Genomic DNA, 19,277 nt, shown 5'->3' on the forward strand with positions numbered 1-19,277 from the left:
CTCGTCCTCCCTTCACCTCTATGTGCCCTCTGCCTGTCTCACCACGATGGGATGCAGAGCTTTCAGTCGCTCTGCTCCCAAACTCTGGAATTGTCTTCCACCCAACATCCGCAATATTGACTCCCTCCCTATTTTCAAGGCTCACCTCAAAACCCACTTGTTTAAAATTGCTTTCAATGTATAGTTCTATCTGCTATTTTATTATGTATCATTTTACTTATGGTTTTATTGTTATGTGCTTTGTTTTATAGTTTTTATTGTCAGGTGTCCTTCGGCGTTTTGAAAGGCGCTTGAAATAAAATGTATTATTATTATTCCAAATTGTCCCTCCCGAGATGTGGGAGTGACTGCTCGTTTTTCTCTGCGTGCCACGTGATTGGCTGGCGATGGGTACAGGCTGTCCCCGGCTGGGATAGGCGCCGTAGAGCGGACCTAAAAATGGCGCGTGGCGTTGAGGATGCAACATCCAGACATTTATTTCTCTTTGCGACAAAGTCCACCCGCACCGAGCCGCCTCCATGGAAATGAGAAAACATTGAGGAACACGTGCTTCCTTACTCTCCTGGTGTCCTATGTCCTTGTCGCCAATGTTTTTGTTGGTCCTTGGTGACGGAAAAAAAACTCCACAAATATTCTTGGTCGTGATGAAGCGCCGCCATCTCGGCAACGGCTTGCAAAATGGCGCTCGTTTGTCATGAAGTGAAGAAAAAAAAAGACAAATATCACTCCTGTCATTCTTCAACTTTTGGGAAAGGTCATATATTTATATCCATATATCATATTTATATATATTCATATACTCTGTACAGTGAAAATCACCATGGAGCAACAGGGGGTGGGGCTATTTGGTCATCATGTTTCGCTAATTTTGTTGTTGTTGTTTCCTTCTTCCCGGCGACCATTTTGTGGGCATCCAAAATGGCCGTGCTGATTTAGTTTCTTCTTTGATCCAATGTCTTTTCATCGTCGTCATTTATGGATGCGTCTTTCTCACTAATTGAGTTTGCGTGGACTTCCCCGCGCCGCCGCCGTGAAAGTTGAGCAGGCAAACGGTTTCTCTGGGCGGCTTCGGGACCGCGTTGCCGCCATTAGCGCCGCCATTGCCGCCGTCGTCCGGCCACCTCCGCGCCGCTTCCTTTTTGCCGTCCTCTCGCCGAGCCGGCGTCGTCGTGCGGTCGCCGCCGTCTTCCTGACGGGCACCGTTTGATGACATCACGGCGCTTTGCATACAGGAAACCTGGTTGTCATGGCGACCCCGCACAGACGGGATGGTTTTGGCTCTGAAACAAGAAGAGAAACGGAAGGATAAGCCAAGAAGGCGACATCTTGAAGGTCAAGCACACACACACACACACACACACACACACACACACACACACACACACACACACACACACACACACACACACACACACACACACACACACACACACACACACACACACACACACACACACACACTTCTAGCTGTCCATCATAGGTGATGATGACGCTTGCTCCCAGGGAGGGGATGTAGGGGGGGGGGGGGGGGGGGGCTTAGCGACGATGTCGCTGGTGCCACTTTTCATGGGCATAGAGCCCAATCCTTGAGCCGCAGACACGTCCGCAGATGGAAGATGGGAGGCCGGATGGCAGGGGGGTACCAGCCGCCCGCTGGTGCCGTTGAATGCGTCTCTCTAATTGTCTGTCTATGTGGATTTGATGTATTTTAGAGACTATCCTGGCACTAGTGGTCTGCCAGGTTTGTCGGTCTGAGGCCAAAGCTTCGAGCTCCGTGATGTTGATGTTGGCTCGTTTGAGGAGGTCCCTGGTGTAGTCCTTGAGGCGTCGCTTTTGCCCCCCTGCAGAGCGCTTCACATCTTTCAGCTGTCCATAGAGGACTTGGCGGGGCAGGCGGTGATCGCGCATGCGGATGGTGTGTCCAATCCACCGAAGGTGTTTTTTTGCAACTGCTGCTTCCATGCAGATGGAATTTGTGCGCTGAAAGATGTCTGAGTGAGGAACTCGATCTTCCCAGGACAGGCCAAGGATCTTCTGCAGGCTCCGGATGTGGAAGGCCTCAAGGGTAGTTAAGTGCCGGCGGTATGTGGTCCATGTTTCTGCCCCATAGAGGAGAGTGGACAGACATACTGCGCTGTATACGGCAATCTTGGTTCCAATTCTCAGGTTACGGTTCATAAACACTCTGCTGCGTAAACGTCCAAACGATGATGAGGCTTTATTTATACGATTGTGTATTTCAATGTCAAGGGAGCAATTGGTGGACAAAGTGGAGCCAAGGTAGGTAAAACAATCCACTACATTTAGTGAAATGCCATTGATGTGAAGGCTGGGTGGTGTGGGAGTTGGCGACACAGGTTGGAACATGAGCTCTGTTTTTTTATGTTGATCTGGAGACCAAAAGACTGGTATAAGTTAGAAATGGTATTGAGAGCATGCTGCATAGATTCTGAGCTGTGAGCTAGTACAGCACAGTCATCAGCATACTGAAGTTCGCAGATGTGGCAGATATTTGTCTTTGTGTGGGCCTGGAGCGTCTGATGTTGAAGAGGTTTCCATCGAGGCGGTATTCCACGCGGATGCCATCTTCATGTCCGATGCCTTTGTGAAATAGGCACGTGATGGCAGAAAGGAGGATATTAAAGAGTGCTGGAGCCAAGACACAGCCCTGCTTCACCCCAGCGTTCACCCCAAAGAGCTCTGACTGGAGCTCTCCAAAGAGTACTCTGGCTTGCATCCCGTCAAGCAGCTGCTGGAGGATACAAAGAAACTTGGGTGGAACCCTAAGTTTGGAGAGGTGCTTCCATAGCAACTCACGGTTGACGGTGTCAAATGCTTTGTTGAGATCTATGAAGGCTATGTAGAGGTCCAGGTGATGTTCTCTGCTCTTCTCCATAAGCTGCCTTAATACAAAAATCATGTCTGTGGTGGATCTTGTCTTCCGGAAACCACACTGCGTTTCTGGAAGCACAGACTCTGAGAGATGCTTGACCAACCTACTGAGCATGATTTTGGACAGAATTTTCCTTGCGGTGGAGAGGAGAGAGATTCCTCGGCTATTCCCACACGCTGTTTTGTCCCCTTTCTTTTTGTAGATTACAATGATGTTGGCATCCTTCCAGTCCTGTGGGAGCTTCCCGTGTTCCCAGATGTTATAGATAAGGAGGTGCAGACGGCGCGTGAGGAGATAACCTCCGTGTTTGTAAACTTCTGCAGGGATGCCATCAGGTCCAGCACTTTTGTTGTCCTTAAGGCTCATGATGGCTTGCCTGGTCTCTAAAAAGGATGGTGGGGTGTCGAGGCTCATGATTGGCGGCAGGTCTGGAAGATTGTCCAGAATTTTTGAGTTGATGGGGTTGGTGGTGTTGAGAAGGGTCTCGAAATGGTTTGCCCAGCGAGCAAGGATCTCATGGCGGTCCTTAAGGAGCACAGAGCCATCAGCAGATTGCACTGGAGAAAGTTTTTGCTTTCTAGGGCCGTACAGTTCTTGGATGGCATTGTAGAAACCCTGGGTGTTGTTACAATCTGCCAGATATTGGATCTCATGTGCCTTCTGCAACCACCAGGTGTCCTCCATGACACGGAGTGCCCGCTGGGTTGCTGCCCTTGCTTCAGTAAATATTGCTTTCCGGGTGTGAGATGTGGGACAGGACAGAAGAGCTTTGTGGGCCTCATGTTTTGCTTTTAGAATGGACTGTATTTCATCCGAGTTTGAATCGAACCAATCATGGTGTCTTCTCCTTGACTGCCCAAGCACTTCTGAGGCTGTGCTGTAAATACCCTGACGCAGAGCTTGCCAGTCGACCGGTTCCTCTGGGATCTTGTCGAGTTTTTCGGCAAGGAGACGTTGAAGGTTGGCTTTGATGGTGGGGTTGGTCAGTGCTGTGCAGAAGAGCTTTCCGTTGGGAGCTGTCCTTGGACGACGATGTATGCGTATGTATGCGTATGTATGCGTATGTATGCGTATGCGTATGAGGAGTTTGGATCTGACCATATGGTGGTCAGTCCAACACTCAGCTCCACGCATGGCACGGGTGATAAGGACATCCTGTATGTCCTTCTGACGGACAATCACATAGTCCAGGAGGTGCCAATGTTTGGAGCGGGGGTGCTGCCAAGTGGTCTTGAACCTGTCTTTCATTTGGAAGATGGTATTAGTAATGACCAGGTGATGCTCTGCACAGAGGGAGAGTAGCCGAAGGCCATTGGTGTTCATCTTTCCCACTCCATGCTGGCCAATAACTTTATTCCGTACGAGATGTTCCATGCCCACCCTTGCATTGAAATGTCCCATGATGAGGAGCTTATCCGTGGCCGGAGTTTTCTACAGGATGGTGTCCAGAGCTCCGTAGAACTCGTCCTTGACAATGTGGTTGGCATCCAGAGTTGGTGCGTAAGCACTGATGAGCGTAGCGAAGCGTCCCTTTGCCAAGGGAATGCGCCAGGTCATCAGCCTTTCATTGATGCCAATAGGGGATTCCGGAAAGCATTGCAGCAGTTGGGACTTCACAGCAAAGCCAACTCCATGGATACGGCGGTTGCCTTCGGGGACCCCTTTCCAGAAGAAGGTATACCCTGCACCAACCTCTGTCAGGGAGTCTTCTCCATGTAGTCTGGTCTCGCTGAGAGCTGCAATGTCGATGTTGTATCTTGCGAGCTCCATGGCTACAAGTGCTGTCCTCCGGTGGGGCCTCTCAGCGGTTTGAGCCAGGTCCAACAGCGTGCGGACATTCCACGAAGCAATACTTAGTTTTTTTGTGATTCGTTTTTTGAAGTTTCGACCGCAGGAGGGATGCTCCGACGATTGCAGTTTACCGTCCAGAGTGTGGAGAGCAGACAATTTTTAGACCACTTTTTCTAGGTCCTTCCCCATCACAGGGGTGAGCAGTGTGGAGCTGCTCAGACACAATGGAAGCTGCCGAGGAGATGCGCTGCTCCATCCCGCACTATCAACGACCATCACTCCATTGTCGCCTGTGTGCATAGTTTGGCTAGGCACTTCCAGCCACATCCTTGGCCTGTGCCCACCGCCATTCCACATCGCCACAGGACTTTGGGTTTCCATGGGATGGGGATTGGGGCAAGAAGTTTGCGCAAAGGTAGAGATTAAGGTGAGTGTGTGGGTGCACAGTCCACACTTCCACCATCTTCGCTCTTACCAGTTGAGTTTCAGGTGGCATGAGCATACTCATGACGACCATTTTCTGGCAGGAGTTGCAGGGGGCTGCCGGTAGTCCGGTTTGTTGGACTCCGCCTACGCCTACCCCCGGGTGCGGGTTTGGGATCACTCTTTGTCTGGCCTCTACCCCTCGACCTGTTCGGCTTGGGTGACCCTGCCTGGAGTGCAAGACTCCGGCCGACATAGCTCTCAGGGTCATTGAGGCGCGCAAAGTGCCTCACCACGATAAGGTGGTGATCCCAGTCGAGGCACGCAAACATACACACACACACTCGCATGCACACACACTTACACTCACAAATACACACAAACACACACACACACACACACAAACCTATACACAAAACCATGCGCAAACGCACACACACATACATGCATACACACAGACACACACACACAATCACACACAGAGAGACACACATAAACACATGCACATACACACACACACAAACACACAATCACTGACAAACACACACACTCACACGCACACACACATGCACACACACACACACACACACACACACACACACACACACACACACACACACACACACACACACACACACACACACACGCACACACACACACACACAAACACACACAAAGTGACCCGCAAATAAACACATGTGGCCAAGATACACATCCAGTCGTAAAAAATGGATGGAGAAATGGAGCACGACCCCGTTGACCAACGTGGACAATAAAAGAAGGAAAAGGATCCAATCAAGCAATCGTGAGTCTCCTCACCCGCGTGGTGAGTCAGTAAGTTCCGCCTCTCGCAGATGCCGATAGGACAGACCGAGAGACTTGGGACGTCCTCTGGGAACGGCCGCCGTCCTGCCAGGGGCCGACCAGTTAACATTCCTTTGCTCCGTTCTGCAGAATCACCCGCACCCCCCCCCCCCCAAAAAAAAATATACAAATCAAAAATCTATTTTTGTTGACAGGCCAAAGTGTGTGGATGTGTGTTTGTGTGTTTTTTACACACGTGCGCTTCGGAATGCTTCCGGAAAACGTGAAGCCGTCCTCACACGTGTCATTGTCATCACACGCACCAGGACTTTTGCAATACTGACGGGAGAAAAGAGCAAGAAAGAAACAAGAAAGAAAGGTACATGGTCAAGATCCTCAATGCATCCACATCAACATCATCATCATCATCATCATCATCATCATTATCCTATGCCTCATTATCATCCTCATCCTCCTCGTCATCATCATATTCATCATCATCCTCGTCATCATCATCATCCTCCTCGTCATCATCATCCTCATCATCATCAACATCACAATCATTAATATCATCATTGTCATCATAATCGTCCTCCTCATCATCATCTTAGTACTTGTTATCATCATCATCATCATTATCCTATGCCTCATTATCATCCTCATCCCCCTTGTCATCATCATACTCATCATCATCCTCGTCATCATCATCATCATCATCATCATCATCCTCATCATCATCAACATCATAATCATTAACATCATCATTGTCATCATAATCGTCCTCATCATCATCATCATCTTAATACTTGTTATCATCATCATCATCATCATCATCAACATCATCATATGCCTCATTATCATCCTCATCCCCCTTGTCATCATCATACTCATCATCATCCTCGTCATCATCATCATCATCATCCTCATCATCATATCATCATCCTCCTCGTCATCATCATCCTCATCATCATCAACATCATAATCATTAACATCATCATTGTCATCATAATCGTCCTCATCATCATCATCATCATCTTAATACTTGTTATCATCATCATCATCATTATCCTATGCCTCATTATCATCGTCATCCTCCTTGTCATCATCATACTCATCATCATCCTCATCATCATCATCCTCCTCGTCATCATCATCCTCATCATCATCATCATTATCCTATGCCTCATTATCATCCTCAACCTCCTCGTCATCATCATCATCATCCTCGTCATCATCATCCTCATCATCAACATCATAATCATTAACATCATCATTGTCATCATAATCGTCATCATCATCATCATCATCATAATGCAAAGCTGAAGAAGATGATGAATGGAATTGAAAAAGAAGGTGGGGTCAACCAGGTCAACCACAAGAGGAAGAGGATGAAGATCAAAAATAACCATGATGATGATGACGACGAGGAAGAGGAAGAGGAAGAGGAAGAGGAAGACCTGTTGCATTGTGATGTGGACTTTGCCGTTTGCGCTTTTGTCGTCCAGGACGCTGTTGACTTTTGTGGTGTCGTATTTCACACTTTGACTGTCCTTCAGGTGGGCGCAAAGCTTCTCTCGCCGACGCCTACACACACGCACGCACACGCACACACACACGCGCACACACACACACACACACACACACACACACACACACACACACACACACACACACACACACACACACACACACACACACGAGTAAACGTACAAGTAGGATATAAGGTGGCGCGTCTTCATGCCATGGACTGACTTGTTTCGGCAGTAGAGGACGACACAAAGCAGTCCCAGGACGCCGATGGCTGTGGCGACGGACATGATGGACAGGAGCTGTCTCTGGTACACTTCTTTGCTTTCTGCGCATGCAAAAAAAAATACACAAAACAAAACAGAGACACACTCAAAACCAAAAAAAAAACCACGTTGCAACATGTTATAGGAAAATAACGTGAGACAGAACACTATGGGGCTATTCACTCATAATAATAATAATAATAATAATAATAATAATAATAATAATAATAATAAGTCATTTGATTTACAATCCTTTCAAAACTCAAAGTCAAAGGATCAGTTTCTCTGTGGATGAGCAACGGCAGCCACACGCGCCAGCGTTCGTTCACTCAAGCTGAAAGAAACTCAGATAGAAAGCTAGCTAGCTAGCCAGCTAGTAGATAGCAAATAGAAAGCCAACAGATAGCTAGCCACCTAAATAGCTGTATAGCTAATAGCAAGATAGCTAGATAGCTAATAGATAGCCATCAGATAGCTAGCTATATAGCTAGCCACCTAGATAGCTATATAAATAATAGCTAGCTAGATAGCTAATAGGTAGCTATCTGGATAGCCAACAGATAGCAATCTAGATGGCTAGCCAGATAGCTAGCCACCTAAATAGCTATATAGCAAATTCCTAGCTAGCTAGCTAGCTTTGTAGCTAATATATAGCTAGCTATATAGCTAGAAAGCTAATAGATAGCCAACATATAGCTAGCTTTATAGATAGCCACCTAGATAGCTATATAACTATCAGCAAGCTAGCTAGCTAATAGCTAGATAACTAATAGGTAGCCAACAGATAGTTAGCTAGATAGCTAGCCACCTAGAAAGCTAATAACTAATAACTAGCAGGCTAGATAGCTTTATAGCTAGTTAGCTAGATAGCTAATAGATAGCCAACAGATAGCTCACTATATAGATAATAGATTGCTAGCTAGCTATCTAGCTAATTGCTAGCTAGCTAAATAGCTAACATATAGCCAAGTGATGATTTTAATGGTTAGAAATGGAAAAGTCCCCCTCCATGAGTCGTCACCTTATCGTGGTGGAGGGGTTTGTGTGTCCCAATGATCCTAGGAGCTAGGTTGTCTGGGGCTTTACGCCCCTGGTAGGGTCCTGGGTAAGGGACCAGACAAAGTACGACTCAGAAGACCCCGTATGATGAGAAAGACAAATGGATCTAGTTTTCCCTTGCCCGGACGCGGGTCACCAGGGCCCCTCTCTGGAGCCAGGCCTGGAGATGGGGCTCGTTGGCGAGCACCTGGTGGCCCGGACCTACATCCATGGGGCCCGGTCGGGTTCAGCCCGAAGAGGAAACGTGGGTCCCCCTTCTCAAGGACTCACCACCCATGGGAGGGGCCAGAGGGGTCGGGTGCATTGTGAGCTGGGCAGCAGCCAAAGGCGTGGACCCTGGCGGTCCGACCCTCGACTGCAGAAGCTAGCTCTTGGGACGTGGAATGTCACCTCTCTTACAGGGAAGGAGCCTGAGCTGGTGCACGAGGTCGAAAAGTTCCGACTAGACATAGTTGGGCTTGCCTCCACACACAGCCTGGGTTCCGGTACCAGCCCTCTCAAAAGGGGTTGGACTCTCTTCCACTCTGGAGTTGCTCACGGTGAGAGGCGTAGAGCAGGTGTCGGCATACTTATTGACTCACCGCCTGTACGTTGGGATTCACCCCGGTAGACGAAAGGGTTGCTTCCCCCCGCCTTCGGGTGGGGGGACGGGTTCTGACTGTTGTCTGTGCATATGCACCAAACAGCAGTTCAGTGTACCCATCCTTTTTGGAGACCTTAGGGGGTGTGCTGGAGAGCGCTCCCCCTGGGGACTCCCTTGTTCTGCTGGGCGATTTCAATGCTCATGTGGGCAATGACAATGTGACCTGGAGGGGCGTGATTGGGAGGAACGCCCCCCCCGCCCCCCCGATCAGAACAGGAGTGGTCTTTTGTTATTGGACTTCTGTGCTCGACACGGATTGTCTATAACAAACACTTTATTCAAACATAAGGGTGTCCATATGTGCACGTGGCACCAGGACACCCTTGGTGTCCTGGACCCTTGGCTCGCTGATTGACTTTATAGTTGTATCATCGGATTTGCGGCCTCATGTTTTGGACACTCGAGTGAAGAGAGGGGCGGAGCTGTCAACTGATCACCACCTGGTGCTGAGTAGGCTCCGTTGGTGGGGAAAGATGCCAGTCCGACCTGGGAGACCCAAACGTGTTGTAAGGGTTTGTTGGGAACGTCTGTCAGAATCCCCTGTCAGAAGGACTTTCAACTCCCACCTCCGGCAGAACTATAGACATGTCCCGGGGGAGGTGGGGGACATTAAGTCCGAATGGACCATGTTCCGTACCTCCCTTTCTGAGGCGGCAAATCAGAGTTGTGGCCGTAAGGTGGTTGGTGCCTGTCGTGGCAGCAACCCCCGTACTCGCTTGTGGACACCAGTAGTAAGGGATGCCGTAAAGCTGAAGAAGGACTCCTACCGGGCCTATATAGCCTGTGAGACTCCTGAGACAGCTGACAGGTATCGACTAGCCAAGCGGAATGCAGCCTCGGTGGTCGCCGAGGCAAAAACACGGGCATGGGAAGAGTTCGGTGAGGCCATGGAAGCCGACTTCCGGACCGCATCGAGGAAATTCTGGTCCACCATCCGGCGTCTCAGGAGGGGAAAGCAGTGCACCACTAACACTGTGTACAGTGAGAGTGGGGCGCTGCTGACTTCGACTCGAGACGTCGTGAACCGGTGGGCAGAGTACTTCGAAGACCTCCTCAACTCCACCAACACGCCTTCCTTGGAGGAAGCAGTGTCTGGGGACTCCGAGGTGGGCTCTCCGATCCTTGTGACTGAAGTCACCGAGGTGGTTAAAAAGCTCCTCTGTGGCAAGGCCCCGGAGGTGGATCAGATCCGACCGGAGTTCCTAAAGGCTCTGGATGTTGTGGGGCTGTCCTGGCTGACACGCCTCTGCAACATTGCGTGGTCATCGGGGAGAGTGCCTCTGGATTGCCAGACCGGGGTGGTGGACCCCCTTTTTAAAAAGGGGGACCGGAGGGTGTGTTCCAACTACAGAGGGATCACACTCCTCAGCCTCCCTGGAAAGGTCTATTCAGGGGTCCTAGATGGGCGGGTCCGTCGGAAAGTCGAGCCTCAGATTGAGGAGGAACAGTGTGGTTTTCGTCCCGGCCGCGGAACAGGGGACCAGCTCTACACCCTTAGCAGGGTCCTCGAGGGTGCATGGGAATTCGCCCAACCAGTCTACATGTGCTTTGTGGACTTGGAGAAAGCGTTTGACCGTGTCCCTCGTGGAGTTCTGTGGAGGGTGCTTCGGGAATATGGGGTACAGGAGCGCCTGATACAGGCCGTTCGGTCCCTATACGACCGATGTCAGAGTCTGGTTCGCATTGCCGGCAATAAGTCGGAATCGTTTCTAGTGAGGGTTGGGCTCCGCCAAGGCTGCCTTTTGTCACCGATTCTGTTCATAACCTTTATGGACAGGATTTCTAGGCGCAGCCGAAGCATCTCTGCTTTTTGCAGATGATGTTGTACTGTCGGGGCCTTCAAGTGGAGCTCTCCAACTCTCTCTCGAGCGTTTCACAGCCGAATGTGAAGCGGTTGGGATGAGAATCAGCACCTCCAAATCTGAGACAATGGTTCTCAGTCGGAAAAGTGCCCTCTCTGGGTCGGGGAGGAGATTTTGCCTCAAGTGGAGGAGTTTAAGTATCTGGGAGTCTTGTTCACGAGTGAGGGTGTAAGGGAGCGAGAGGTCGACAGGCGTCTGCTGTGATGCGGACTTTGTACCGATCTGTCGTGGTGAAGAAGGAGCTGAGCCAAAAAGCAAAGCTCTCAATCTACCGGTCGATCTACGTCCCAACCCTCATCTATGGTCACGAGCTATGGGTTGTGTCCGAAAGAACGAGATCCCGGATGCAAGCGGCCGAAATGAGCTTTCTCCGTCGGGTGTCCGGGAGAGATAAGGTGAGAAGCTCGGTCATCCGGGAGGGGCTCAAAGTCGAGCCGCTTCTCCTCCACATAGAGAGGAGGCAGATGAGGTGGCTCGGGCATCTGATTAGGATGCCCCCGGGACGCCTCCCTCGTGAGGTGTTCCGATCATGCCCCGCTGGCAGGAGACCCCGGGGACGACCCAGAACACGCTGGAGAGGCTATGTCTCCCAGCTGGCATGGGAACGCCTCGGGATCCGCCAGGACGAGCTAGAAGAAGTGGCTGGGGAGAGGGAAGTCTGGGCTTCTCTACTGAAGCTGCTGCCCCGCGACCCGACCCCGGATAAGCGGCAGAAGATGGATGGATGGATGGATGGATGGAATGGAAAAGTCACTCATTCCATTCATTTCACCGCAATGAGAGCATTGTTGAACATTTGACGGGTAAAGTATTGAGAGGCAGTCATCAATGAGTCTTCCCAAATGGCCATGGCATGACAAATATGTTAATCGCTATCGTTTAGTCATCTGAAATATCCCCCCAAAAATATTGAATGCTAACCGTGAGAATGAGCAGAAAATCCATTTACCTTCTTTTCATTTCATCTTTTCAAGATGGCAATTAAGCAAGTATCAATGACATTAAAGAATTAAAAAAAAACACGGGGAAACAGATTTTAATTAACCAATTCAAAGGGAAATCACACATACACACGCATTCACACACATTTACACACACACACACAAATGAGATTTCAGTGTGATGGCGGTTGCGCCTGCTCGCCGCCCTCTCCCCTCCCCGCCGTGGCTGTTTCCATGGCGACTGCATCCATCGACATTGCATGGAAAACGTCTGACAGGAACAAACACACCCGCACACACACACGCGCACGCGCACCTTAAGAGTGGTTCTTACCCATGAACTCGATGCCCAGGTGGTCTGCGGGCGCGCACCAAAAGGACCATGGCGAGAAGCAGGAGGGGGCGAGAGAGAGAGAGAGAGAGAGAGACATTAGCATTTAGCATAAGCAGTACTCATTTTAAAAAATAATTTCTGGCAGTTCAAGACTAAAGTGTTTCATTTTCTCAGCCTGTGTTTTATTGTGAAGGTCTCCCTTCTGTTCTTTCGCGATGCCTGCTCTTCACCTATTTTATTTTGAAAGGCTTTAATAATAATAATAATAATAATAATAATAATAATAATAATAATAATAATAATAATAATAATAATACATTACATTTTAAGCGCCTTTCAAAGCTCTCAAGGACACTTTACAGTCATTCATTCATGATTGCGGCGCGGATTGAAACTGTTTGTCTTGAAAGTTATGTTTGTTTTTTTGTGGACATGTTTTGCTTTTTGTTGAGTGAAGACAATGAAAAGCCAGGTGTTTTGTTTTGAAAGTCTTGTTTTGAGCAGACCGAATGAAGCATCCCGTTTAGAAAGTCTTTCCTGAGAAAGCACAAAATGATTTGCCCTTAATGGCCGGCCGGATGAGTCCGGCTGATGCAACTTCCAGAGAAAACAAAAAGCCAGGTGTTTTATTTTGAAAGTTTTGTTTTAAGCAGAACCAACGTAGCATCCTGTTTCCAAAGTCTTTCCTTACAACGTCCAAATTATTTACGCCTCTTGGCCGCACAATTCCGGCTAACGCAAGTTCCAAAATTAAGTACTACTACTTTTATTTTGAAGGTCTGATTCGCTGTGCTTTTTCATAGTTGTGGCTACAAAGACCGAGCTAACGACATTGTCAAGTAAATGTCCTTCCTGGGGCGGCTTCCCAACAACAAGCAGAACACAACATGTCCGCTTTTCGGCCAGCCCAATGGCGCTCTTTCTTTCCTCTTGCGTCCGACACGTTGACTTAACCGACGTCCGGCCGACCTTGACGGACAACCTCGTTTGGACCGGGGACGGGGGGGGGGGGGGGGGGGGGGGGGGGGGCCCGGGGGGCACGAACTCAATTTCCGACTCAGCTATTCCGTAAAGCCTCCGACATCCTTCGGGAAAGGGACAAGATGGATGCGCCGTATTCAAGATGGACGACGCCTTCAATAACCCCCGAGAAGAAGAATGACCTTTGCCAAGGTCAAAGAAGCTTTGAGGAGTTATCGTCAGTGCTTCTCTTGGAGATGTTCTTGTGCGGGCTTCTTTGGGTTTGTGTTGTCGGGGGTCCTCGAATTTGCCAACCGCAGAGGGGATAGATACATTTTTAAATGGCCCAAAAAATTCTAAAATGGTGAGAAAAAAAAATCTAAAAGCGCAAAAAAATATTTAAAATTGTGAAAAAAAGTCACAAATTGTGAAAAAAAAATCTTAAATGCCCAAAAAATTCTAAAAAGGCGATTTTGAATGTTTCAAACTTTTTCGAAAATGTCGAATTGCTAAATGTTCAAACATTTTCTGAAATAATTTATCTAAATGCCGATTTTCACAATGTCTGAAAATCTTCATAAATTGCGATTTCCTACATTTTCAAAAACAATTCTAAAATGCCGAATTTTTAAACATTTTCTAAAATGGCGATTCTCAAAATTTCAAACATTTTCTAAAATGGTGATTTATTTTTTTTAAACATTTTCTAAAATGCAGATTTTCCAAAAAATCTTCAAAAATTGTGATTTTCGACTTTTTTTAAATTATAAAATGCTGAATTTTAAAATTTGCAAACATTTTCTTTGATGGCGATTTTCACATTTTTTTTATACAAATTGTATAAAATGCCAATTTTCCATTTTCTTCAAAAAAATCTTCAGAAATTGTAATTTTCTGCGTAAAAAAATTATGAAATGCCAAATTTCTACATTTGTAAACAATTTCTAAAAAGGCGATTGTGAATTTTTGCTAAACTTTTCTAGAATGCCGAATTTCAAAGACGCTCTTGATACGTCGTCGCCGTTGTCAAGGTTGCGGCGGCAGAGTCCTTCCAAATCGCAGCTTTCAGGTGCTTTCAGGCGGCCTTTGTGTTCTGTCAATCGCTCCCATTTTCCAGCAAACCTTGGGGTTCAATTTGGGAGAAACGTTTGGCCTTTTTTGGCTCATTTGGTTGCCTGCTTCCCTGACAAGAACATGAGCTCTTCACCCATGACAAACAGAACATTGACTTTCACGCAAATGTCTTTGTACAAAGTGCGGCCCGGGGGCCAAATGCGGCCCCTGCTCAATTTTCATTGGGCCCACAGCCTCCCGTCATCAAATCAAACATGTCGGGCCTGCGTGTAGATCGAATACATTGGGCAGTAGCGCTGTTACCTCAGTGTGCTAAGTGCTGCCATCTAATGGCTCAGTTAAGAACAGAAAATATGTATAGGAGTACATTCATTGACTGAATTAGCCCCCCCCCAATTTTCTACAAAGGCGATTTTCTAAATTAAAAAAAAAAACGAAAATGGCAATTTTATAACTAAAAAAATATATAAAATGGCAATTTCAAAATTTTAATAGAATCTAAATGGCGATTTTCAAAATGTTTAACAATTTTCTACAATGGCAATTTTCAAAATTTGAAAAAAAAATCTAAAAAGGAGATTAGCAAATTTTTGTCATTATTTCTAAAATGGTGAATTTCTAAATGTTTAAACATTTTGTAAAATGGCAATTTTCTAATTTATTTTTTAATGGTGACGTTAACATAAAAAAATCCTTGAAAATGGTGATTTTGAATTTTTGTTGTAACATTGTTTCCCATGGTGAAATGGTAAAATTTCAAAAATGGCCATCTTCTAATTTTTATAAACATTTCTAAAATGGCGAATTTCAAAATTTTAAACATTTTTATAATGGAGATTTTCTAAAGTTTTTAAACAGCAATATTAACATTAAAAAAAATGTTCAAAAATGGTGATTTTGAAAATGTTTGTAAAATTGTTTACAATAGTGAAATGTCACTGTAAAGTGTCCTTGAGAGTTTTGAAAGGCGCTTATAAATTAAATGTATTATTATTATTATTATTATTGTTATTATTATTATTATTATTATTATTATTACCATTATTATTATTATTGTTATAATACATGGTAACATTTCTAAATTGTAATTTTCATTTTTTTTTTTAAACAATACTTTAAAATGACAATTTTCATTTTTTTTCTAATATGGCGATTTTGATATTTTTAAAAAAATATTCGCAAATTTCAATTAGCTACATTTCAAAACAATTCTAAAAGGGCGAATTTCCAAATTTTTAAACACTTTTCTAAAATGGCAGCAATCCACAAAAGGCGGAAAGTTGACAGTCAACGTCAATTCCATTTTAACATTTGTCTTTCAAATGAACTAAATCACACATGCTTACTTACGAGAGTCAACTCGTTTCAAGGCTCACAAAACACAAGGCACAAATCACAAGGCTTTTTGCTCACAAAATTAGCCTTTCTTCACAAATACCCGACAAATAAAACAGCGTGCGAGTAACGTTAGCAATAGGAATGTTTCAGCCGTTATCACCCGACGCTAACCTTTTAAGCCCCAGGCGGCATTTTTTTTCTGCCGGTGAATTTTTCGAGGCAAAGTAAACTTCTGCCGAGTATATATATATATATATATATATATATATATATATATATATATATATATATATATATATATATATATATATATACAGTAAAGTCTCGTTATATCGATATTCAAGGGAGTCCGAAAAAATATCGATATAACCGGGACTATCGATATATCCGACCCTGTTTGCATGTAATTTTCTCCGTGCGTGCATAGAAATAGTATCGATATAACCGGGACTATCGATATATCCCATATCGATATAACGAGACTTTACTGAATACAGTAAAGTCTCGTTATATCGATATTCAAGGGAGTCCGAAAAAATATCGATATAACCGGGACTATCGATATATCCGATCCTGCGCCGAACTGCATTAAACAAAAGCCGCCAAAAGAGGGCAGCCAAGCGCCATATAAGAAACGGAGCTGGCCATTAGATGTTCCCCCAATGTTGCCTCAAAATGGCACATATAATTCTTTAATGATTGTAAACATGTATGCTTTAATCTTCAGAACTACAGTCTATTTGAAACATATTCATAACTGGATGTGTAACAAGAAAGCATATTATCCGAATCTGAAGCCATTGTTTGGATTCACAAGCAATGTAAGACGTCTTGGCGTGAAGTCATTTTTATTTGCATTTGAATAAAAAGTGACATCGGCTGTCCTTTAATACACAGTATGGAATGTTAATAATTTTCAAAATCATCGCGCTTCAGCAGACAAAACAAGAAACATTGTTGCAAAAAACGATTGCATTCATGTACAGTACAGTGGGCATGTACATAACACAACAGGGAAACTGCAACGCTTACATCTTACTGTATTATGTATACAATTTAAAAAAGTCATCAATCTTCTTCTGCTTCCCATTTTTACCTTTTAACACAAACACTTCAATCTCGTCTGCTACACACGCGCGAGCGTCTGAAAATGAAAATGGCTCCGCTACACGGGTGCTGGGCACGTAACCAAGTCACCTGACCAAGTCGACCAATGGCGCGACTGATGGCGTGTCACGTGACAAAGATACACGGCCAAGTCGAACAATAGCGCGACCGATGGCGGCTCATGTGACCAAGTCGACAAATAGTGCGACCGATGGCGGCTCACGTAACAAGACACGTGACCAAGTTGACCAATGGCGCGACGGATATATCGATATAAACAACAAAAATGGCCGGCGGGGGATGAAAAGGGTGCTCTCTTCATCTCCCGCCAGCCATTTTGCTCTGCTTATTTCGCTTATATCGATGCAAAAGCAGTTTAAGCTGAATCGATATTTGCTAAAGGGTTTCTATACAGTCCCACCATTAGCGATATCTGTATCGGTCACACGGTTGGTCACGTGACCAGCTTTCGTGTCTTGCACAGTGTAGCAGAGCTGCAATAGCATCTGAAACATACTGGAGTCTTCTTATACAGTATATAGTTGTTCGACACCAATCTCAACCATGGGGAAACCTTGGAACTAAGTACAAGGCAATAGTGGCCGTGGAGGACAATCCAAGCAGTTTTGCAGTTTTTGTTTTCCATACATGTATTTAATTGTGTTGTATTCAGATATCTTTCTCGCTTGCACTCATCACTGTTTTTCATCCAGTATGTACATGCTGGCGTTGGTGGTTTCTCTGGTGTGTATAGAACAATGTCGAGTGCTACTCAGAGTCACAATTGCAAGAGTGCGTTATGACAATAATAAATGACGTTTTTATTTAATGCATAAGTTTATTTTTGACTTCACTACAGTCCAAAAGCATACTAGATACGCAATCCATGAACCCAATGAGAAAATTACATGCCCTATCAAAGATCCCCCATTTATTGCCCCCACTTAATGCAGTTTGGCGCAGGATCGGATATATTGAGATTGTATTCCGACTCCCGAGAATATCGATATAACCAGACTTTACTGTGTATATATAATTTTTCTGAATATAATTTATAATTTATAATATATCAATATAGATATATTTTTTCTCAATAGATATCATTTTTCTGAATATAGATATAATATTTCTGAATATAATGTATATTTTTTCTGAATATAATTGATAATTGATCATTTATATTTGATAATTGAGAATTAAGAATTGAGAATTTGTAATCAGAATCAGAATCAGAATCAGAATCAGAATCAGAATCATCTTTATTGCCAAGTATGTAGTATATTTTTTATATTTTTTATAATTTTTCTGAATATAATTTATCTGAATATAATTTATATTTTTTCTGAAAATAATTTCTATTTTTTTCTGAATATAATGTGTAATTTTTCTGAAGATAGTTTGTAATTTTTCATGTGTAAGGTGAAAGGTGTAAGGGGTATGGGGTAAGGCGTATACATCAAATATAAATATACTAGTTTTCCAAATATAATATATCGATTTATATCAGTTTTTCAAATATAATATACTTTATACATATAGAAAAATGTTCCAAATATAATATATACATATAAGATTTCTGAATATAATATAGAAATATATGAACGTTTCCAAATATAATACATACATTACTAAAAGTTTTCCAAATATAAGACATAACTTGATTAAAGTATTTCAAATATAATACATAAATGTATATACCTTTAGCAAATATAAGGCACGCCACTTTACGTTGATACGAGAGCACTCTTATTGATTGGGAAGCCATTTTGGGCCACGTCCTGATCCACACAAACAAGCCGCCGCCATTGTGTGGCCGCTTATTTTCCGCATCATCTCAACTTTCGGGGCCGCCACCTAAGCTAAACGCCTCCAAGGCGCCAAGGCCGTCGTCATTTTTACAACTTGGAACGGGTGCCTGGCAACGCCGTCGTCGTCGAGGAGGAGATGGCGGAGGTGCTCATGACGCGAACCGAGAAACAACGCTAAGAAGGACACGAGTCAGGCGCTAACTTTGATGCGTGATGTAAGCGTCTTACTTGGATCGGACAGGATGGAGTCGGTCTTGGGCAGGAACTGATCGCAGCGGATGCCTTGGTAGCCCTCTCGACACCTGGCGGGGGAGGGGGAGAGCACACGTCAAGCCTCATTTAGCCATTCATGTACGGACCACTAGAGGGAGCTCTGCGACGTTATTTATCTTTCTCCAAGCGCTCAAATTGTTCCCAGCTAGTTTAAGTGGCGCATTTGATGAATAA

The 19,277-nt window shown here is 45.1% G+C and overlaps 1 protein-coding gene across 1 annotated transcript in view; it reads right to left on the reverse strand.

Annotated features, from left to right (window-relative positions):
• Positions 1-731: 731 nt before the first annotated feature.
• The window catches only part of nrg3a (neuregulin 3a), a 178,264-nt gene continuing 159,718 nt past the window's right edge, over positions 732-19,277 (reverse strand). Inside the window, exons 3-9 of the mRNA XM_089012446.1 lie at positions 19,059-19,132; positions 12,544-12,567; positions 7,664-7,766; positions 7,369-7,495; positions 6,168-6,250; positions 5,927-6,055; positions 732-1,280 (exon numbers count right to left, since the gene is read on the reverse strand). Coding sequence (XP_088868572.1) covers positions 974-1,280; positions 5,927-6,055; positions 6,168-6,250; positions 7,369-7,495; positions 7,664-7,766; positions 12,544-12,567; positions 19,059-19,132 — 847 coding nt within the window. The 3' untranslated portion in view covers positions 732-973. The remainder of the gene's footprint in view (positions 1,281-5,926; positions 6,056-6,167; positions 6,251-7,368; positions 7,496-7,663; positions 7,767-12,543; positions 12,568-19,058; positions 19,133-19,277) is intronic.

This window comes from Hippocampus bargibanti, linkage group LG13 (assembly GCF_051943395.1).
Source record: "Hippocampus bargibanti isolate YZ-2025 linkage group LG13, ASM5194339v1, whole genome shotgun sequence".
NCBI lineage: Eukaryota > Metazoa > Chordata > Actinopteri > Syngnathiformes > Syngnathidae > Hippocampus > Hippocampus bargibanti.